The following is a 24,844-nucleotide window of genomic DNA, read 5'->3' on the forward strand; positions in this document are numbered from 1 at the left end:
TTACCAGCGCAGATGTCCACCAAAGCACTACCATTCCCATCTACTTCAGCTGGCACACCCTACTGACCAAGCACTGAGTCCACTCGTACATTCCCCATCAGGGACAGTAAATAGTCAAAATATATTAATGCATACTATATACACATTACAATCAACTTGTAACTTAATTAAGTGAAATACGTAATACAGTAAACGTAATATAATTGTATGAATATTGTATAATTGCAGTTACATCGTGTTAACGCTACTGCAGTTACATCATTTTAATGCAATTGTTATGCAAGTGTGACTAACATAACATTGTGTTAATGCAACTGTTACATACTTGTGTTTGTTATAGAATTGTGGTTACATCTTGTTAATGCAACTGTTACATAATTGTCTGCTACAAAATTTTAGTTACATCTTGTTAATGCAACTGTTACATAATTGTGTTGACCATAAAACTGTAGTTACATCTTGTTAATGCAACTGTTACATAATTGCAGGAATCACAAGTGTGGTTATTGTAACTATATAACTGATACATATGTACAGTATGTAACTAATACCGATGAGCGTTGTATGAACTCGTAAGGCGTAGTTTGTCGTAGTTTACCGCTGCTGCCAATCTCGAAAAACGTGTTTTATCGTTGTTCACCGCCGTCACCACTCTCGATGACGAATTTTATTGTATAAACTATTAAGGTGTGTTTTGATTGTACTGTAGTTCGGTTCGTTATTACCGCTTGCCACCAATCTCGATAGCGTAGTCGTAGGTACTTGTAGGGAGCTAGGGAAGTCGAATGTGAATCGTTAAGCACAGCCAGAATAAAGCCGTGAGATGTAGTGTCCACGAGGTGAGTTACAGCACTCTTGGGTTACTGAGTTTTATTGCACAGATATATCAATAGTGAGTTACAGCGTAACAGCGTGACGGCCTAATGACCCTAGTGTCGGGCCTTCTCTCTAGCCCCTCTCTCCCCTTTCTCATCTAAAGTGAATCTCTCCGACATTATATACAGCTTGGAGAGGATATGTGTGTGTGTGTGTGTGTGATGTAGTGTCTGGTAGATTTCCATTCACATGAACTAACTGACTAGGGCTGGTTACTCCACATGTTTGAATACGTCATGAAATTCTTTGTCGTCTGAACTACAAGGATGTTTGAAATATATCATATGGTTAAGGATTCTTGATGCTCTGGGACAAGATTGTGGATAGACACTTGTGAACTAACATTCCTAGTGAAAAGTTGTGTACATCTCCAGCAGACACTACATCCTATAACTTGTGTTTGTGAGATATATAAATGCCTATATAATGCTTATATAATGCATACAGGGTCAGGGTCAGAAGGATCGGGCCTAAAAGTTCAAATGGGCATAAAACCACCAACTTTCACCCAATATCCTCTAAATTTGATAACTGACAACTTTGACTAGATATCGTGTTGTGTTTATACGTCATCACTAAAATGACAGCCTGGAACAGGTTTGCTGTGCCTTGTCACCGCTTCTTGTTTCATATGTGTAGGTGTGTTAAGATGCATCATATGTGTAGGTGTGTTAAGTTGCAGCAGGAGTGTGTGTTAAGTTGCAGCAGGAGTGTGTGTTAAGTTGCAGCAGGAGTGTGTGTTAAGGTGCAGGCAGATGTGTAGGTGTGTTAAGGAGCGTCAGATATGTAGGTATGTTAAGGTGCATCAGATGTGTAGGTGTGTTAAGGTGCATCAGGTGTGTAGGTGTGTTAAGGCACATCAGGTGTGTAGGTGTGTTAACATGCGTCATATGTAGGTGTGTCAAGGTGCGACAGGTGTGAAGCTCTGACATGGTGGGTCAGATGTGTAAGTGTGTTACTGTGTGTCAGATATGTAGGCGTGTTAAGACAAAAGAGATAGCATTACAGAGAAGACAGAGTGGCGTGTTTGCTAGCTGTGTTAGAGTACATGAGAGTGATTCCTTGTCCCCATACTTTAACAGGGTTAATTCGTGCCTGTATGACTGGCAGGTTCTTTGAGTGAGTATACGAAGAGGTTCACTGAAGGTTTTATGTTGCTTCAATAATAGTGTGATTGAGTCTGCTGTTGTGTACCACTGTATAGGGCTACGGTGAGATAAATTTTGCATGTAATGGATTGCAGTGGTTCTTTTTCAGGTTCTTTTTTGGTATGGTGGGTGTAATGTAAGTAGTTAACCCGCCACGTCCCAGCAGATTTTTCACCAGACTCCCCCCCACCCAATCCTGGTAGATTTTTGGAAAGTTTTTTTTGGGGGGCTAAAACCTCCGCTTCTTATGAGAAACATCGAAAATTCAGAGAGAAAGTGCTCAGCTGTGTTTTGAAATACCAAATACAGGTAACAGTACACTCATCTTGGTACCGTTTTCTCTCAGGCCAGGCTCGAGAGAAAACGTTTTCTTGGGAGGGGTAACCATTCCAAACCACTCAATATATGTAAATATTAATTTATTTGGTACGAATTTATATGTAGTACAAGAGTATATTGGTTTTCACACAATAATATAGGCGATATAAGCGTTGTTCACTCACCAAAAACATCAACATATGGCACCTTCCTTACGACGTTACTGCCTCATCACTTCTGCTTGTTTCTTCCTCTGGCTTCTTTCTTCCTTTGTCCTCCACCTCGGGAATCACTTTTGCCTTGAATTTCGTCATTGGGGAGACTGTGGTGCGACATATTTTTACTGGCCAGGTCACTGCTAACAGGTGATTGCCGAGAAAATGGCGTGCGGGGGAGGAGGGGGTTAGGTGGGGCCAGGCATTATCCCCACCTGGCGCTGGGTAGAGGAAGGTCTCCCACATATGCCTACCAAAAATCACCCGTGAAACTTGAAAAATGTGCAAATGATGGACCTTGCAACTGCAAAACATATGGATACGTTGTTGGGTGTCACCGTGACAAAACGTGACGATGTATCCATACGTCGTCGGGACGCCTTGGGTTAAAATGATTAGTTTTCCTTGTGAACTGAATGTGATGTTGTAGAGATGCTAAGAAAATTTTGAAGTCTTAGATACCTGAACAACTTCTGTTCCATGGGTGAGGGGCTTTAGTGACAATATAAAGGACTGCATTAATCAGGTTATAAAAGGATATTTAAATGAAAAAGCATAAAAAGCATAAGCTTTCCCGGAGAATATAATCATATTATTTTTTTACCATATTTTGTTTCTGACAAGAACACCACCATTAACACTTGAATCTTAAGTTGTGTTTCCATGTAATTCGATTAGCCTTAGTTAAGAAGTACGAATGGATCTCCATGGTTACTAGTCAAATTTATCTTCGTCTCACTACACTTGCTCATTTGCTGAACTGAAAGGCATTATGGATCTTTTGCCAGATGAAAACAAAACGACTATAGTAGTTACCATTCTGTTGTATATAGGTAGATCATCCGAGACTGTCATGTGTTCCTCTGAACTGCATGATGAACTTACAGGTGCCAAAGAGTAATTACCCAGACATTAGATACCACAGCCAGCTGACTCAACATAACCAAGTATTTAGACTTGATCCTCGATGGGGAATCCATATTACTACTGTTTTACATTTTGTCTATGTCTGATTCTCATCTTCATTACATGTGCCTAACTTGAGACATTATACAGCACAACGCCAACTCTAACAGCTCACTATTAAATGCAGGGGCTGTTTTATACACAGTCATTAAATTACAATGAAATCAAACCACTAAACGCAAAAAAAAAAAAAAAAAAAATCTTCCTCAACTACACTACTGTCAGGTACAGGTGGATCCCAACTCTGGTACACTGTTTATTATGTCCTCACGCTTCATACCGTACTTATGCACCAGAAACCTGGGACCCTAAAAACCTACTCAAATAATACACTTGGGTATACAGTTTGCACTAAACCATGAACGATTAAATCATCTACACTAAGAGGGATGATTTTTTGAAGGATGTCCTGTCTTGCACACAGTTTTGTTCATCATCAACTACAGTGATGTGCAAGTTTTTTTTTTTTTGTGCGAGGAAGAAGGAACCAAAGGCCATGAGCCTGCAGTATCAGCTCCCTCCAAGTGAAAAACAAAATACAATAGAGACCCAAATTCAAGATCCAATCATTTTGAGATGCCTGGACACACTGCGTTTGAAAGACTAGAGATCATAGGCAGCAGGAAATACAGACAGAGGGAGACAGTTCCAGAGTTGACCTGTTGCATAAATGAAAGACTGGGAGTAACGGTTAACTCTTGCATTAGAAAGCTGGACAGAAAAGGGATGAGAGTTTGCTGCCAGACGGGTGCTACGCGCCCGTCGTAGAGGTGGAGCAATGCAAGCAGACGGTTCAGAGGAGCAGTGACCATTAAAGTAGCGATAGAAAAGAGATAAAGATGCAACAGTGCGGTGAAGAGACAGAGGTTGAAGGAAGTCAGTAAGAGGAGGAGAGTTAATAAGACAAAAAGCCTTTGACTCCACCCTATTGGGAAGAGCTGTATGTGGGGAGCCTCCCCACACATGAGAGTTGTACTCCACACAGGGGCAGATAAAACCTGTGTATAGAGTCAACAATTGTGCAGGGGTAAAGAAAGAGCGGAGTCGGCTTAGCACACCCAATCTCTTGGAAGCAGATTTTACAAGAGATGTAATATGATCTTTCCAAGATAAGTCCCGAGTAAATGAAACCCCAAGCATGTTCAAGGATGATGCAGGATTAAGCTGAATTTTATTAAACATTATTGGGTATACCGGTGGAAGATTTTGTCGGGTTGATAGGTGTAAGAACTGAGTCTTAGATGCATTAAAAACAACCATATTATTTTTACCCCAGTCAGAGATATGAGCCAAGTCAGACATTAGGTGTGCCATAGCCTCATCCCTTGTTTGTTGAAGTACTGTAACTGTTCAGATGGGCGTTGCGGGAACCGAATGGAAAGGTGAAGGGTGGGGTCATCAGCGTATGAGTGGATAGGGTTAGATGTACAGCTTAGATCACTGATGAATAAAAGGAAGAGAGTTGATGATAGGACAGAGCCCTGAGGAACACCACTGTTGATAGATCTAGGAGAAGAACAATGGCCGTCTACAACAGCGGCTATAGAACGACCAGAAAGGAAGCTAGCGATGAAGGCACAGATAGAAGGATAGAAACCGTAGGAGGGCAGTTTGGAAATTAAAGATTTATGCCAGACTCGATCGAAAGCCTTTGAGATGTCAAGTGCAATGGCAAAGCTTTCGCCAAAGTCCCGAAAAGAGGATGACCAGGAGTCTGAAAGGTAGGTGAGAAGATCGCCAGTGGAGCGTCCCTGACGGAACCCGTACTGACGATCAGAAAGAAGGTTGTGATAGGAAAGTTGCCTTAAAATTTTTCTATTGAGAATTGACTCGAAAACTTTTGAAATACAGGACGTTAAAGCAATTGAATGATAGTTGGAGGGTTGGGAGTGGTCACCCTTCTTTGCATTTATAATCACTAATATGGTCCAGTTTGAACAGTGACATAATCTTTTATGAAGTAATATTAATGCAAAAGAAAATGAAAATATTTTAGCTGCATCAAACATACTGGAACTGTGTAGTAATAGGAAGTCATGCAGGGGAGGATGCTAGTCTTTTTACAATATTGTCATGGTTCATCCATCCCACCTAGTTTACTGGCAGAATAATACAATACTATGGTTCTACATCCGTTCTATAGTGCTTTTTCATGACTAGCATCACATTCTAGCGTAAATCTCTTGTTACAACTCGGCATTCAAAATGGAGAAAAGGTAATTTTATACCAAGTTAGAGTGAACAAGACGTAGTCAAAATCTTCCATTTTCCAGTACTGATAGGTATTCTAGTCAAGTGACAGATCCAGTAATGCCTTAACGTGAGAATCTGAAGTTTGTATATGAGGGATAAAAACCTTCTAACGTATATGTGTCTCCTTCTCAATATAGGGGGAACCCAAATGAAATCAGTCTGATTTTGCCTCTGGTTGTCTGGCAGGGGTGGACCACACTGCTGAGTGTTTCTTCCTATTCAATGGATCTGTTTGGCTGACTTTGGAAAGGGAGGACGACCTGCGGATGAGAGACATCATCACCACACTCTGGACAAACTTTGCTGCTACTGGGTGGGTTCCAAATCTTAATTACTGTTTTTTCGAGACAGACTCCTCTCAGACATTCATCGTATCCTTTCTATACACCAAACAGTCCTAACGGTTTTCTATCAACATTATAACACAGCTAATTCCTGGTATTACTGCAGTGCAACAAAGGATTCTTTAACTACCAGGTGAAAATTTTTTGGTGACAAATTAATAGTTGTACATATGTCACATTCACCGATGAACATTGCTACCGAGCCATCACAAGGGCATCTGCCACCTCGTGCATGTGAGCAAATAGGCATGTTTTAAGCATTGTCTAGTCACAAGATATCAAATCTTCATTCCTCTAGTGAAAGGAAAGTAGAGGATAAGGTTGGAGAGATTCCGGCGAATGAACAGTGGCCGATTTAGTTGTGTCATCATGCTTCAGTACGTCAGAGGTTCATAAACTGATCATAATATCTTACAGCAGCATGAACAAGTATACGGAAGTTTAAAAGCGTATCCATACAACAAACCCTCGGCCTACGATTCTCATTTTCAGAGATGTAATATTATCATTGCTTCCGGATTCAAGGGTTGGATGATCAAGACAGATACTTTCGATCAAAGGCCCAGTCGATCGTTTATACTTAAATTCATGTATGCGTGAACTTGTAACGATGCATACATGAGTTTGATATTACTCCAAGTACCTCATAGCTTTGGTGGACACTGCCACTATCTTCGTTGGTCAAGATTGAGAGAAATGACATGGTGACACTACAAGGGGTCCTTTTATTTTGTCTACAGGATATCATTTGGCTTCTCACTCAATGTAGTGCTGTCCTGCAATAGAACACCACTACACTAAGGGAGTGGATGAAGGGCGTCCCCACCGAGCACACATATTTTTACTTTTCTCACACTTTTAAGATGTGATTCTATGAAGAAAATTCTCATACACTTTAATTCCTAAACATTGGTAAGGCGGTGTCTTCAAATGACACACGGATGTACCCTTATCGGACACTGCAGTCTCTACTTTTTGAGCGAAATTCACAAAGTATGGATGATGAAACTAGTTCTTCACGACGCTGGCATACCATACTATAATATTGTCTACATTTGCTATTCGTTCATTTATGCAGACTACAGTGATTCCATGATTTTCGTTTTTTTTTTTTTTTTTTTTTTTTTTTTTTTTTCATACCGAAGTAGTTGATGAAATTTAGCAATACATATAGCCAGCAGTACCATTTTAAAATTGCGTATTCCTGTCCTTTCTCTTAACAAAGCAATAAAAGGGAAGTGGATATCAATGTCGAGCATAGCGGCACTATTTTTTTTTTTTTTTTTTTTACATCAGCCACCGAAGTTGGAGGTTATGTACTTGCCCTCATTGTCTGTCTGTTTGTTCAAAAGATATCCTAAAAAGTTATTACTGGATTTTCATTAAATTTTGTAAGTATATGGGCCAATGATGAAGGAAGGGTTAGGAGTAAACTGTAGCACCAGTCGAGCAGGGCAGTACTTCCAAAGTGGATGAAAAGCTGATGACAGGGAGAGTTGGTGCTCTCGTTTCATCAGCCCTCGGGACTAGTTCCTGACCATCCTCCTTTGCTGAACTTTTTCAGTGTTTCAGTAACACAGAGAGTAGACCGGCATGCTCTCCGATACAAGGTTCTCTAACTGTCAACACCAAACTACATGTTCAGCACACACTACACTTCCTTTTCAAAATTAAAAAAGAAAAATGGTGTCTAATAACCAAGCCTCAGAGTCCCCACTGGGGAAGGGGGAGACCATAAGTGCCCCCACCATCCGACCCTTTCCCGGTGACGACTCGACCAGCTGCCTGAAACCACTGTCTGACTCACTTCTTCATTTCTGCAACATTTGCGGCCTTTCCTCTAACTTTCTCTCTGTTGACCACCACCTTTCCTCCTCTAAATCTCATCCTCTCTTCGTAACTGAGACTCAGCTGTCTGTGGCAAGTGACAGCAAATCCTTTTCTGTATCCTCCTACTTTCTCTAGACTCATTTCAAACCAAAGGTGGCTGTTGTGTATATGTATGCAACGAATTATCTTGCTCTCGTGTTTTTGAACTTCATTCTTCTGAATTCTCTTCTCTCTGGCTTCGGCTTTCCTGTCATTCTCTGACTAAATATATCTGCACTGTTTACTTGTCTCCTAATTCTACTGACTACAAAAAAATTTTCAACTATCTTGCTTCTACAGTGGAACACATTCTATCCATTTCTCCTTTCTCTGAAATCTCCATTCTAGGAGATTTCAATGTTCACCACCACCTTTGGCTCACCTCTTCTTTCACTGATCCACCTGATGATAAGCCTACATCATCTCTATCCTTAATGACCTAGAGCAGCTTGTACAGCACCCTACCCGTATCCCAACTGCCTTGGAGAGAGCTCCAACATACTTGACCTCTTCATTACAACTAATCCTTCTGCTTACACCGTTCATCTTTCCTCTCCGTTGGGCTCCTCCAATCAGAACCTTATTACCTTAATTCCTATTGCTCCGGTTCGACCTGTGGACCCACCAAAGAAACGAATTGTGGCATTGGAGCTGGGGATTGGGAGGCCCTCAGGCAGTGCTTCTTTGATTGTCCCTGGAATAATTACATTCCATAACAAACATAAACCAATTTTTTTATGTTGATTTTTGCAATATTTCTGATCAACGTTAATGTGTAGATTCCGAATATGCTATTTGTTTTTGTGTAAATCTAGAGTTACAGGAATTATGCAACAACATATGCATCGTACAAGGACAGAAACTGCAACTTGTTACCATTTCAAGAATGTTGAGAATGTCAAGGAATTTACATATTTCCGGGTGTATATTATGGATACAACTAGAAAATTAGCAAAGAGCAACATCACAAGGGATGCAGGGCACATAGTATCTAGAAACGCACTTTTGATTTTGACTTTCTTCTGTAGTTGTGATTACAATCGCGCCACAATCCCCAAATGCAATTGCCCATTATCACCTCATTCCACCCGCCCTGATATCTGGTTTCCATCAGAAGAATGTCCTGGTGGAACCGCTCTCCATGCTCCTTGCTGACTGCACCCAAGTTGCTTTTGAAGAAATCAAGGTGGGAATGCAAATAGTGCAATTTGATTGACATTCTGCATCCAAGGTGGTGGAATGCACTAATCAGGTCACCGACGAGCTGTGCAGAATCTGGTCTCCTCTGGTTAGCAAGAAACCTTCCACAACCCCTCTGAAAGCATTCCAAGCGTGCTCTTCATCATTGGTCATATTACCCTGGAGTTCAAGACCTGGAAGCATTCTTCGAGCTTGCGGCCAGGTGAATATGCCAGCTGTCACCTTTGCCACACTCAGCTTGAGAAACATTGATCAGATACGCAGAAATGCATCACCATCCTTGTCAATGGCTTTCAGGAATTGTTGCACAAGACCAAGTTTTATGTGGAGCAGCATTAGCAATACCTTCACTGTGGAGATCAGTGGAGCTCTCAGAACGTTGCATGAGCCTGGTGTGAGACTCTGTCTGAGAGGCCAGTCGTTCCTCACGAAAAATTCTGCATCGCTCCGGCTGTCCCACAAGCATAAGAAACATGAGTACTTTGTATAACCGCCTTGCATTCCAAGTAGGAATGAAATTATTTTGAAATCCCCACAAACCTCCCAATTGTGATCTGAGTACTTGATCTTTGTCAGACAAATCTTCACATTCTCATAGCCTTCTTTAAATTCCACAGAATGTGCTACTGAAATTGATGGGAATTCGTTACCATTATGCAAAAGTACAGCTTTTAGGCCCTTCACGGAACTGTCTATGAAGAGTCGCCAATCTGAGGCCTTGTAATCCATTCCCATGGCTTGGTACAAACCCTTAACATCAAAACAATAACACAATGAGGTTTCTTCACAAACTTTGAAGAAGGATCCAAACTTCCAATGGCAGTTCCTGTAACTCAGCTTGCAACTGGGATCCAGCAAGTTCCATTCACTTAGACATGATGCCAGCAGCTCGCTATTGGCTTGGTTAGTCCTAAATCTCGGACCAAGTCATCCAGTTCTTGCTAACTGAGAAAACGTGAACTGTCTCTGAAACATTCTTCAACATTCAGTTCATCATCACTTTCCCCTTCGTCATCGACGATGTCCTCATGGCCAGCCATTACGTCAGTCATTACATCGGCAAGCAGTATCAAGACTGGAAATAAACAATTGCCAATTGTTGACAAAAACCTAAAGGTAGACAAACAAAACATACAACATTGGAATCAGCGCGGAAATCAGAGTCTAACAAGGCCAAAAAATAAATAAATAAATAAATAAATAAATCCTTTGTTATGCAGTATTTTTACTTCCATGGCAGAAAGCCATATTAGTGTGCCTTGCGCATTATGGAGGTTATTCTCTCGGGCATGGAAGCATACAGTCCCTTCCCATTTCCTTTGACTAATGCAGGAAAGCCTTGGTTTAATCACACTTGTTCTAATGCTGTCCAAAACAAGGAGAGGGCCTATAAAAGGTACCAGAGCCAACTCACCCCTGAATCACATCATTTTTATGTCTCTGCCTGGAATCTGTTCTTCTCTTTGCTAAAAAATTCATCGGTACTAAATGCTCTCAACTCTCCAACTCGAATTCTTCCTGCTTCTTTTGGCATCTTGCCAAAAACCTTTCTAACAACTTTACCTCATCATCATGCCCTCCTATTTTTTACTCTGATGGCTCTGTAGCTATTTCTTCTACTGATAAAGCAGATCTCTTCACTCAGACTTCCTCTTCCAATTCCACCTTAGACGATTCCAGTGCTGTTTTTCCATCACTTCCCCCTCTGACTTCCTCATGGCTGACATTGAAATTTCTTCAGCAGAGGTATTTTCTGCCATCGCTGACCTCAGTACTAACAAGGCATATAGGCCTGATGGAGTCCCTCCTGTTGTCCTCCAGAAATGAACTTCTGTGCTTACACCCTGCTTAGGTAAATCCTTTCGCCTTTGTCTGTCAACTTGTACCTTTCCTTCTTGCTGGAAGTTTGCTCTCATTCAACCAGTCCCAAAGAAGGGTGACCATTCCAAACCCTCTTACTATCGTTCAATTGCTGTAACATCCTGTGTCTCAAAATTTTTCGAGTCTATTCTTAACAGAAAAATTTTAAAGCATCTTTCCTACCATAGCCTTCTTTCTGATCGTCAGTATGGGTTCTGCCAAGGACGCTCCACTGGCGATCTTCTCACCTACCTTTCAGAGTCCTGGTCATCCTCCTTTCGGGACTTTGGCGAAAGCTTTGCCATTGCACTTGACATCTTAAAGGCTTTCGATCGAGTCTGGCATAAATCTTTAATTTCTAAACTGCCCTCTTACGGTTTCTATCCTTCTATCTGTGCCCTTATATATAGCTTCCTTTATGGCCGTTCTATAGCCGCTGTTGTAGACGGCCATTATTCTTCTCCTAGATCTAGCAACAGTGGTGTTCCTCAGGGCTCTATCCTATCACCAACTCTCTTCCTTTTATTCATCAATGACCTTCTAAGCTGTACATCTAACCCTATCCACTCGTATACTGATGATTCCACCTTTCACCTTTTCATTCGGTTCCCGCAATGTCCATTTCAGCAGTTACTTCAGCAAACAATTGATGAGGCTATGGCACACCTAACGTCTGACTTGGCTTGTATCTATGACTGGGATAAAATAACCTTGTTGTTTGTAATGCATCAAATACTCAGTTCTTACACCTATCAACCCGACAAAGTCTTCCACAGTAGTAACTAATAATGTTTAATAATATCCAACTCAATCCTGCATCATCCTTGAACATGCCTGGGGTTTCATTCACTCGGGACTTATCTTGGATAGATGATATTACATCTTTTGTAAAATCTGCTTCCAAGAGATTAGGTGTGCTAAGCCGACTCCGTACCTTCTTTACCCTTGGACAGCTGTTGACTTTATGCACGTGTTTCATTCGCCCCTGTGTAAAGTACAACTCTCATGTGTGGGGAGGCTCCCCACATAGAACTCTTCTCAGTAGGGTGGAGTCAGCTGCTTTTTGTTTCTTTAGCTCTTCTCCTCTTTCTGGTTCCCTTCAACCTCTGTCTCTTCACCCACTGTTGGATCTTTATCCCTTTTCCATCGTTACTTTAATGATCACTGCTTTTCTGAACTGTCTGCTTGCATCCATCCACCTCTATGAGGGACGCATAGCACCCGTCTAGCAACAAACTCAGATCCCTTTTCTGTCCAACTTTCTAATGCAAGAGTTAACCGTTACCCCCAGTCCTTCATGTAGGCAACAGGTCAACTTTGGAACTGTCTCTCCCTCTGTCTGTTTTTCCTACTGTCTACGATCTGCAGTCTTTCAAACGCAGTGTATCCAAGCATCTTGAAATAAACGGATGTTGAATTTGGCTCTCTTTTGCATTGTTTTTGTTTTTTCTTGGAAGGAATGGTTTGCAGGCTCCTGTCCATTGGTTCCTTCTTTTTTGCATTAGAAAATAACCGAATAAATAAATTTTTGTGGTTGATTTGGGTTCGAGTCCTGTTTCAGGGCTGTTTTTTGTTTTTTTGGCTGCAAGATATATCAAAAGTAATTGGTGGATTTCAATTAGATTTTGTGGATATGTGGGTCTTGGGCCGAAGAAAATTGACTAAACTTTGATGGACATCTGAGTTGTATGATATAGACATTGGAGGAGGTATCCGCTCTATGAAGGAACTTAACTTTTTTAAAGTGTATACCTGTAGTGCACCAATTTTTGTCAAAAGTGAGACAGTATCACCACTACAAATCTGAGGTATTCCAGACGCTATCCTCTTTTCATAGTTGTGATCCTGTTAGTTGCATGTCAGACAATTCTGTCTGGTACACTCCAGACGCCAGTAAACAGTAGCTCAGGTCTCTATCTGGCATTAGGCTATTCATTACCAAACGGGGCAAATTCGGGGATGAAAATCTTTATGATAATGAACCAACAAGGTTTCATATTAACTTAATATTTGCTCATTTATATCCATGTGGTAGTATTAATCATAATTTTTCTTCAGTTGGGAAGAGCAAGAGATTTTTGCCAGCCATGATAGCGAAGCTGGCATCGTTTCAAGTTTCTCTGTCTGTCTGTCTGTGTGCCTGTTAGCACGATAACTTCGCAACCGCTCAAGATATCATCACAAAATTTTACAGGTGTGTAGTAGGGAAAAAATCGATCACGAGTTCGAAATTGGTGAAAGTAGGTCTAGGTCAAGGTCATATTCCGAGCCGCGCTAGATATGTATCGGCTCACTGCTGGTGTGATTCCCCCCTTAGGGGGGCCTCTTGTCTGTTCTATAAATGATATCTTGCCTTCTGATACATGTCGCATATTTAACTTGGTAGTCGTAGATTTGGTACTGAAGAAACTAATTTGATGATAAACACTGAGGAACCTAGTAATTCGTGTAAATGAAACTAATATTCAATAAATATGTTGGGTTTCTATAAATAAAAACATACCCTGCATCTCGGGTATAATTTACTGATAGAAACATCAGTAAGTGCTGTATTATTTCTGTTGAAATATTATAGGTCTGCAAAATTAAAATAATTAAATTTGTTTTCATAATTCTGAGATTTTTTTTTGCATTTATGAACACTATAAAAATATATTTATAATGTTTCCATCACATCACATTTTAATACGTAATTGAAAAGAAATTTAATTAAAATATAGCAAATTAAAAATTTCAATCGATCAATACAATATTGATCTAAATTAACTGAAAATTAAAAACATTTAGTCAATGTAATTTTGTAAACACATAAAGAAAGAAATAATACTATATATTCCATGACTCAGCTATAACTTCTCTAGCCTTTGTAACTTCTCACTTTATTTGCTCCAAAACTTCACTTGGTGGCCAGTTGTTTGTTCACTTTTGTGGGTGCGTCCTAAGCACCTCAAATTCCCTTGTACGTTCTTTCATATCCTTGATATCCTGATGGAATCTTTCACCTTGTTCTTCACTCATCACTCCAAGATTGGAGGGGGGGGGGAGGAATTCTAAATGCAAATCCAAAAAATGAACTTTGAGACTCATGTTGCAACCCAGCTCCTTCAACTTGACCAACAAACTTCTCACAATTTCTTTATAATTTGGATTCTTATTGTTACCTAAAAACTTAGAAATTTCGTCTTTGAATGATACCCAAGCCCCTCGTTCCACGCTGTTTATTGCACCATCTAATTCAGCATCAGAAATTAGTTTTCTTATATCAGGTCCAGTAAACGTGGCCTCTTTCAACTTAGCATCAGACAAACCAGGAAACTTTTGGCTCAAATACGTAAAACAGGCTTTATCTTTTGACAGGGCTTTGACAAACTGGTTCATTAATCCAAGCTTAATATGAAGTAGTGGTAGCAGCAGTTTATCTGGATTCACCAAACTAGATCTGATGATGTTTTTGGCACCAATCTGTAGATTTTTTTTTCCTATTTGGCCATTCCTTCTGAACCCAATGAAAATCCTTGGCTCTGATGTCCCACTCTCAGAGAAAACATGGGAATTTTGTATACCCTGACTGCTGACCCAGTACGATACTCAGAACTTTCAGGTCTCCATATAATTATGAACCAACAGTGTCCATTGTAGTTGATTATCTGCGGAAGATTTGCCAAATTCTGATACGTTTCTTTTAAATGCACAGAAATAGCAACAGGTATTGATGCATATTTATTACCATTATTCAGGCTTCTTTTAGAGGAATCTATATGTGGTCTCCATTCTTCTGGATTATAATCTCTGCCAAGTTTCTGAGCTAGGTCACTTACGTCAGAGCAATAAACCACGGATTCATCTTTCCTGAAATATGATGCAAACTCTCTCTATTTTGGTGTCAAGAGAAAGTTTTGTCTGGATGTAATAAGCTTTTATCTGTTAATTAGGGTCTCAGGAGCTCTGCAGCGTCTTTAGGGAGAACGAGGCCTCATACTAAGTCATTAAGCTCATCCTGAGGGCATGGCTGTGGCTTACTACTTGAACACTTTGGGACAAATTCTTCATCATCTACTGCAGCACTTTCTCCCTCTGAGTGACTTTCTACATAATCAAGACTATCTGGTGGAGTCGGGAGTGGTAGATCAGGTCCATGTGGTATAGATCTTGTTGCTGATGGATGTTTAGGAAAAACAAATTCGTTCTGATTCTTTTTGTTGTATCCTCAAAATTTGCAGGAACAAATAGAACAATCGTCACTTTGATTCTTGGGTTCCCTTCACATCATCGGAATACCAAAAGCAAGAGCCTTCGTTTTACCTTTTGTTCATTGCCTTAGTTCCTCAACACAAACAGAGCAGACACTGTGAGGAGCCCACTTTTTGTCCTGGACATCAAATTTTATTCCAAAGTTGGTGTATTAAAATTTGTTATATTCTGTCTCTTTTTTATTTATTTATTTATTTTTTACTGTAACTTTTCCACAAATGTAGCAACAAAGATCAGGACTGTTAAAACAACATCTGGACACTATAATATGATTGATAACAGTAGAAAAAAATATGTAAAGACAAAAACCTCAGTAAAAAGTGGTGCCAGGCACAACAAACCTTGCCCAACAGCAGTTACTTCATTGCTGTTAAACAATGAATTGGTACTGCCATTTAGTATCGGTAAACAATTAAAGTCAAGGTAATGACGTGGATGAAATGGAGCTTGTTATCTGTCAATTCACTCAAGGTCAAAGGCCACGGTGCCAAATGAAAGCTCATATGAGACCTCCCATATCTTGATACTAGGAAATATCTCTATCTTCAACCAGTTTCGAGTTATAGCCCTTTGATTATCCGTGACCTTGAGTTTCACCTTTCAAGGTCACCTAAGGTCAAAGGTAATGGTACCACTTTAAAGCCGATGTGGGACTTTCCCGCTACGTTGATAATAGTATATATGTATCTGCAACCAGTTTCAAGTTACAGCCCCATGAATATTCGTGATCTTTCATGGTCACTCAAGGTCAAATGTCGTGGTGCCAAACGAAAGCCCATATGGGAGTTACAGAATGTTAATAATAGTATATATCTCTTTCTTCAACCGGTTTCAAGTTATATCCCTCTGAAAATCCGTGGTCTTGATTTTGACCTTTCATATTCAGTTAATTACCTTCAAAATTTAAGCACATCCTTTTGGGACCAGTGCCCACTTATCCTGAAGGTTTCACAAAATTTCATTCAGCCTTTTTCCGTAATACTGCTAAGAAACAACAACAACAACAACAAAACTCGACCAAAAACAATACCTTGCCAGACTCCGTCGCAGGCGAGGTAAATATCTACTTTAATAAAACACCACTATTTTCAATAAATATCACTGTGATAAAGAAAAACTGCACTGAAAGTCATCATCATCATCAGCAGCAGCAGCAGCATCGTTAGCCATTAACAAGTCCACTGCTGAACAAAGATCTCCCCCAACCTTCACGAATTTCTTGACTGAGCCAATCTTTGCCACGTTTTCCCTGCAAATTTCTCTATCTCATCTCTCCACCTTCCTGTCTGGGCTTTTTCTGCGGCGCTTACAATCTCTTGGTTGGCCTGCCCACCTTCATTTCTGTTCTTTTATAACTTCTGTATTACCTTTGACTTTAGTCTGCTCTCTCACCCAAGTTGATCTTTTCCTGTCTTTTAAAGATATTCCCAACACAGATCTTTCTGTTGCTCTCTGAGAACGAATTAATTTATTTTCCATCGATTTTGTAAGTTTCCAGCTCTCACAGCCAAATGTCATACCTGGAATTATATACATTCGTTATATACTTTTCGTTTCATACACACTGGCAAGCTACTTTTCATAATGTCTCTATGTTTACCAAAAGCTTTCCATCCAATTGAAATGCGTCTTTTTATTTCTATCTATTTATCTATCTATTGCCAGACGCCTCAATCCTACGGGGTGGCCACAAACAAATCACCTCCACGTCGCCCTGTCCCCCGCCATTTCACTGCCCTGCTCCCAACTCACACACCCCTCCCTCATATACCTCTCCACTCCATCCCTCCATCTCAACCTCGGTCTCCCCCTCCCTCTCCCCCCTCCATCTCACTCACATACACTCTTCTCGTCAGTCTTTCACCCTCCATCCTCTCCACATGGCCAAACCACCTCAGTGTGTTCCTCCTAACGCTTCCTATCACATCCACATCCACACCACAACGCTCCTTTATATCCTCATTTGTCAGCCTGTCTCTCCATGTGACTCCACAGGCTTCTCTTAAATTACTCATTTCCACTGCGCTCACTCTTGACATGTGTCCTTCCAACAACATCGAAGGTTCACTTCAATTCGTTAGAGTTGATATCACAATACTGTCATGTAGTAACTTTTTCACTTCCATGCTCACTTCCCTGTTTCATATCACTGGTTTCAAGGAACCAGCATCCTATCTTCCTTGTTGTACCCTTTCAAGCACTTCACCCTCCAAACTCCCATTCTTACTCATCACACTTCCCTCACCATCCAACCTCACTGTTCATTCACTGCCTTCACCTCTCTCAAAGACCATCACTTTACTCTTCCCTACATTCACTTTTAGATTCTAAAGGAATCTTTTTATTTCGCTATCAAGATATTTCGTTAATATTAGTATTTGTCCCAGATAATTGTACTCCTCGACTTCTTCAAGAATTACTCCGCTTATTCTGATGACGCTTTTTGGTGTTTGTGATTTAACATTAGTTTTACTCTGGTTCATCTTTATCCCATCTTTGAGACTTTTTCTGATCAGATCATTTAATATTTTTTGTAATGTCTCTGCTGTTTCTGAGATTAGGGTAATGTCATCTGCAAATCTTAAATGGGTTAGTTTTTCTCCATCTATGTTCACTCCCTTGTTTTCCCAGTCTAGCTTTCTGAAAATACTTTCTAGGCATGCTGTAAATAATTTTGGTGAAATTGTATCTCCCTGACTCATGGCCTTCGCATTCTTAATTTTTTCCGAGTCCTTATGTAATTTAACTGTAGCAATTCCCTCTTTATATATGTTTTCGAGCAGTTTTACAATGTTCTCAGTCACTCCTTGTTCTCGCAATGAATTTATAATTGTTATGTGCTCCACTGAGTCGAAAGCCTTTTCGTAATCAACAAAACCTAAGCACAGGGGTTTATTTTATTCTGTAGTTTTCTCAATTAGCTGATTCATTGTGTGTAGATGATCAGTAGTCGAATACCTGCTTCGGAATGCTGTCTGTTCACGAGGTTGGTTTTCTTCCAATTTTGTTGTTAATCTGATCGTAAGAACCTGAGTGAAGAGTTTGTAAATGATTGATAAGCTAATGGGTCAATAGTTACTAAGATCTTTTGAGCCACCTTTTTTGTAAAATAAAATAACTATTGCATTATGTTTTGGGAATCTCCTTCTTTTTTGTACATTCAGTAAATAACTGAGCAAGCCTATTTTGTACTTTTACTCCTGCATCCAACAGTAAATCTTCTCCCGGAGCCTTCCCTCTTTTCATATTTTTAAGAGAAATATTTACTTCGTCTGGTGTTACCTCAGGTATTTCACTTGTGTCAACTGAAAAGTTCACTTTTGGTACTACTGTCTTTGATGCATACAGTTCTTTGTAAAATTTTTCAGCTCTTTTCACGAGAGAATGTAATAGGAAGAATGTTGGATGTGAGAGTTCTGAGAGGGGAGGGTGGAGGCATGTCTGACCACTACCTGGTGGAGGGAAAGTTAAGAGTAGGTAAGAGATGGGTGAGAGCTAGGAGGGTTAGGTGTGGCAGGGAGGTTTTGAAAGTAAGTTGGATAAAAGAGAGAAAATGATAGAGTATCAGGAGAAATTGAAAGATGAGTGGAACACAGTGAAAGATCGGGAAAATGGCAGCGTGGAGGAGGAATGGCAGTTGTTTAAGAGTGCTGTGGTGGGGCATGCAGAAGAGGTGTGTGGTGTGAGACGTGTGGGTGGTGGTGTAAGAAAAGGAAGTGAATGGTGGTTTGAGGAAGTAAGTATGGCTGTGGCTGAGAAGAGACGTGCATATGAAGTATGGCTGCAGAGGAAGGATGAGATGTCATATGAAAGGTATAAGGAAAAGAGGAATAGAGCGAGAAGGGCTGTGCGTGATGCTAAAGTGGCAGCAGATGAGAGGTGGGGTAGGCGGCTACTGAGAATTTTCAACAGAGTAAGAAAATGTTCTGGAAGGAGGTTAAAAGGGTGCGAAAGGGAGAGTCTGGGAAGGAAGAGTGAGTAAAAGCGAAGGATGGAAGGATGTTCAATGAGATGGATGCAGTAAGGAAGAGATGGGCAGAGTATTTTGAAAGATTGTTAAATGTAGAGGAGGAAAGGGTGGCTGAGATTGTGGCGGATGGAAGGGTGCAAGGAATAAATGTGTTGAGAGAGTTGAATGATTCTTTGATCACGAAGGAGGAAGTGGAGAAGGCAGTAAAGGAGATGAAAATAGGGAAAGCTGCAGGTATGGATGGGTGTGCTGTGGAATGCCTGAAGGGTGGTGGAGTGACTACTGTTGACTGGTTAGAAAGATTGTTGAATGTGTGCTTTGTGAAAGGTATGGTGCCAATTGACTGGGCAAGTGCTTATGTGGTCCCGTTGTATAAAGGCAAGGGTGATAAGTATGAATGTACTAGCTTTAGGGGTATAAGTCTGTTGAATGTTATAGGTAAGGTGTATGGTAGAGTGTTAATTATGAGTTAGAGAGGGTACAGAGGGAGGGATGCATGGATCAAGTGTTCGTTGTGAGACAAGTGTGTGAAAGGTATTTAGTGAAAGGCAAGGATGTGTTTTGGGCATTCATGGCTTTAGAGAAAGCGTATGATAGAATTGATAGGGAGGCTTTGTGGACTGTTTTAAGATTGTATGGACTTGATGGTAGGTTACTAAAAGAGGTGAAAAGTTTTTATGTAAATAGTAGAGTGTGTGTAAGAGTGGGAAATGCTGTAAGTGATTGGTTTCCCGTGAGAGTGGGGCTGCGACAGGGATGTGTGATGTCGCCTTTGTTGTTTAATATTTATATGGATGGTGTTGTAAGGGAGGTGAATGCAAGAGTTTTAGGTGGAGATCTAAGTCTGGTGAATGTTGATGGTGGAGAGTGGAATCTGAAGGTGCTGCTGTTTGCAGATGATACTGCACTGGTGGCTGATTCAGAGGAGAGATTGAGACAGTTGGTAGAGGAGTTTGGAAGGGTGTGTGAAAGGAGGAAATTGAAAGTAAATGAGAATAAGAGTAAAGTGATGAAATGTACAAGGTTGGTAGATGGTAGGGGGATGAATATAGTTTTGAATGGTGAGTTGCTTGAGGAGGTAGAGTGTTTTAAATATTTAGGGTCATATGCTGCTGTGGATGGACGAATAGATGCAGAAGTGAAGTTTAGAATGATTGAAGTTGGTAAGGTGCTGGGAGGAATGAAAAAAAATTTAGATGTCATTCGTTTAGAATGGATGTAAAAAGAAGGCTGTATGAGGGTGTTATGGTACCGACTGTGTTATATGGGGCTGAAACATGGAGTATGGGTGTAGCAGAAAGGAAAAGTTTGAATATAATGGAGATGAGGTGTCTGAGGAGTATGTGTGGAGTGACGCATATGGATCGAGTGCAAAATGATGAAGTGCAAAGGAGAACTGGAGGTGTTCGGGAGATGGCTGATAGAGTTGAGCAGAGGGTGTTGCGATGGTTTGGGCATATGGAGAGAATGGATAATGAGCGATTGGTGAAAAAGGTAACTAGATCTGATGTGAGAGGTGTAAGGCTGAGAGGGGGACAACGAATAGGATGGATGGACAGTGTGAAGAGAGCGCTGGATGCGAGAGGGATGTCTGTTGAGCAAGGAAGAGTGGCTGTGCGTGACAGAAATAAATGGAGAGAAATTGTGAATGAATAAATGATGACGCAGCCCTGAGGGGATATTCTCCTGCATTTGGTCTGATTAGCTAGTCAGGTCAAGTGCGGGTAAGGGGATGGGTCTATTATGATGTGGCAGGGGTAAACCAGTTCTGCTGTCGGGCCCTGCTGCAGATGTCACTGATTGCACTGCACAGTTGACCCTCGTGCGGTGTGGTGCGGTGAGGTTCTGTCCCTTCTACCCTTTGGGGCAAGGATGCAAATGAATGTGTCTGAATGGATGAGTAACTGGGGAGTGTGTCGTCCCGTTTCGGCTACCTCCCTTTCCCTGGGGGATGCAGCCTAGGTATATAGACATATAGATGTTCACCATCTTACCTCTGCATTTAATGACTTCACCGTTTTTGTCTTTCAGTGGTGTAATGTGTTGCTTTCCTAGTGGCATTATACTTCAGACCAGTTTCAGATTTTTACCTTTTTTGATGGTTTCTTTGAGCTGATCCATGCTCCTCTTTCTTTTTTCTTCTCTTTGCCTTTTGTCGATAGGCTTATTTAATTCCAGTCGTTCTACTTCATCTTTCTTAGTTTTTACTTTCATTCCTTTTCTTTTTTTCATAAGCTCGAGTGACTTTTCTCAACACTTCTTGGCTTTTGTTGTATTAGGTTTTCTTACTACCTCCGCTGATTCTCTTAGCACTTCTGTTAGTCTGTCATTCAACTGATCAGTGTCACATTCAGCATTACATAGAGCCTGAAGTCTGTTCCTTATTTCCAACTGAATGGCTGCTTTGTTTTTGTTTACTATAATTGGGCATATCTTTTTATCTTTAATAATCTTTCTTTCACTTTTGAAATTGAATTGTGCTGTGCAACCCAACATTCTGTGGTCACTTTCTATATTACTTTATTGATAACTGTGACATTTGTGATCGTGTTATTCTTATCTGCTATAATGAAGTCGATTTCATTGTTTCTCCATTTGGGCTTCTCCAGGTCCACTTTCTCCCTGTTCTTTTGTGAAAGAATGTGTTCATTTTTCTTATGTTATATATTACAGCAAAGTTTACCAACCCTTCTCCTTTTTCGTTCCTTTCTCTCACTCCAAAGTTTCCCATACATGCTTTTTCATTTTTTGATTTCCGAACTTTTGCATTGAAATCTCCCATGAGTATAGTATATGTGGTCTTTTCTTCTTCCATAATCTGGGAGATGTCGTCATAAAATGTTTCTGTTTCTTCATCTGAGCTTTGAGAAGTTGGTGCATGTACTTGTATTACTTTCAGGGTATATTTTTTGCACAGTCTAATAACCACCAATGCTGCTCTGTCAGATACACTGCTGAATTTAACAATGTTGTGTACAAGATTTCTGTTTATTAGAAATTCTTCACCACTAACTCTTTCATTTTGCCTTCCTTTGCAGTAAAATAAGTTGCTGCTGTCTTCGGGCTGAATAAAATTTTCTTCTGTGGGTCTCACTCAAACCTACAATATCCCAACTAATGTTTTCCAGTTCAGTCATTAAATTATCAAGTTTGTAATCTTCTGCGAGGCTTCTTATATAGTATGCATAGATCTTCAAGGATTTCAGATTGTTTAATTAATATCCCAGTCTCTAACTTACCAACACAGTTCCTACTCACTTTCGCTGGCACACTGCCCGTAAGCAAGCACAGGAGGCAGTGCGGTTGGTCCTTTAGTAGACGATAGTCCAACAGTTCAGATGGAAACACATTTTATCAGTGTTAACTTTGGCTTGGTGACTCAAATATGACACCAATTCTTCACACAAATAGGCTACACACTGATTCCATTCCAGAGCTGGGAGTAACAGAAAAATAACAGAAGTAATTTTTTCATGCAGTATTAGACTGGCATGCTACGTATGAGACACTGACGAGTTACTCAGTCTACAGGAATAATAACAGTTTTGTCTCCTGAACGCCAGTAGGATTTTTTTTCCCGTCATGTAAGCCAGTGCTCGGAACAGCTTTTACTTTATGGCACATTCTTTAATTCGTTTAACTCGTGGCAAACGTAAGAATTATTTGTTATGATAAGTGTCAAAACTGCATTTTTTTCTGCTAACAAATGATGAAACACTGCAGCAATAGTTACGTGTACAGTACCGTTTATTTCAAGCAATGTACTGATTATTCTTGGTGTTCAAGGGATTTGCAAAATTATGAAAAGCACATTATTTTGAGGGCATGCAGTGATACGCATCGGCTTACTCCACATGAGATAATTACTCATTACTTCGTGTTCCCAAAAAAGATAAACTTGGGTAACTTTATTGAGACAGAGTATTAACTGAACAAACAGAAAAACATTTGTATTTCCAGAGGCAATTGCAATAAACATTTTCATTAAAACTTCCTGTAATAATTATATATAATAATATTTTTTTCCCAGAAACTAAATATATATCATATTTTCAAAGAAAATCAAGAGAAATTAGTGCATGTTCTGAGGAACATGGATGTTTAGTGGCCGGTTCAGATACACTTTAAAAAAAAACTTAAAGTTCCTCATTTACTGACTTAAGATTTAAGGTTTTGTTGTTTACACTGCAAGTGTTAAGGGTGACAAGCTTACTTAACACAAATACGTTGTAAACGGCAACAGTGTGTCAACATCACACTCGGAAATAGTTGGGTACTCTCCTTTCAGCTCAACCCAAATATGAGTATGTCTATGGATACTTCACTGAATTTAGCTGAAGTTTACGATCACCCGATATCCCCACCTTCTTCCTGTGTCTTCAAGGAGACATAGCAACTGAAGCTTCAACAGCTGAAACAAAAGAATCACCAACCGGATAATGTTGTTCTGTATATCACAAGAGTTCCTGCTATGATATTCCTTTCGAGTGGTCAGCTCATTATCAGCTGAAATTAAACAGTCAATAGTTTCCTGTGGCACCCCGCAGGATGCATAGGGCCTCGATGAACTCTCTTTATCAATATCTGTCTCATGCCATCTCCTTCAGGTCCCACCAACATTCCTCCCTTGCGTCTCTTTTCATTGTCCGCAACGAGGTTTCCCTCGGCCTACCACTGCCTCTTCTTTCTCTAGCAGTCCACTCTGGCAAATCCCGTATTAAACTGCCTTCTTTTCTACACATGTGCTCCACCCACTTCCAGCAAGACAGTCTCAGATAATATTATTCATTAACTGGTTCCACTCTCGTAATATCCCTTACTCTTTCATTTGTAACTCTGTCTGCCACTTTACTTCAAGAATCCTTCTCAATATTTTATCCTCAAATCTTAATACTTTCTGATCTGTTGCAATTGTACTGTACCATGACTCATGCCCATAAATTAAAATTGGTCTACCCATGGACTTCTAAATTTTCACTTTAGCATGTACCGAAAGCATATTATTATTCCAAACAGACTTCAACATTTCAACAGCTCGCCAAGCCTGTCTAATCCTCTCCTCAATTTCATAGTTTAATGATCCGTTAGATAATACAATCGTTCCCAGATATTTAAAATTTTCTTCATTCTTCACCAGATTATTCCCAATTACGCAATTAATTTGGTTCTCTACGTGCATATCAATAATTTCAGTCTTTCCACAATTCATTACCAATCCCACTTTTCTCCTTCCTCCATCAGACAATCAAGCAACCTGTGCATCTCGTAAACACATCCGCAAATCAGTACAATATCATCATAGTCCAAATCCATCAACCTCTTATTTCTTTCCAGTTAATTCCTGCACCTGTTCTCCTTACAGCCTTTCTCATAACGTAATCCATAATCAAGACAAACAACAAAGGCAAAAGAACCCCTTGAATCACTCCTGACCTAACTTCAAATGGATCACTCAAAGAACCACCCACCATTACCTTACAAAAACTACCTTCATGCAGGCTTCTAATAATATTTACAAACTTTTCTGGTATACCACAGAACCTCATAATTTTCAACACAGCTCCACGTGAAACA

General features: G+C 40.2%; 1 protein-coding gene across 1 annotated transcript in view; it reads left to right on the forward strand.

Annotated features, from left to right (window-relative positions):
* Positions 1-24,844, forward strand: part of LOC145407489 (carboxylic ester hydrolase-like) — a 218,604-nt gene that overhangs the window by 188,040 nt on the left and 5,720 nt on the right. The window contains exon 10 of the mRNA XM_080278417.1: positions 5,963-6,089. Within this exon, the coding sequence (XP_080134543.1) occupies positions 5,963-6,089 (127 nt within the window). The remainder of the gene's footprint in view (positions 1-5,962; positions 6,090-24,844) is intronic.

Source organism: Coenobita brevimanus, chromosome 73 (genome assembly GCF_032717465.1).
Source record: "Coenobita brevimanus isolate Jiangsu-jjx chromosome 73, ASM3271746v2, whole genome shotgun sequence".
Taxonomy (NCBI): Eukaryota; Metazoa; Arthropoda; class Malacostraca; order Decapoda; family Coenobitidae; genus Coenobita; species Coenobita brevimanus.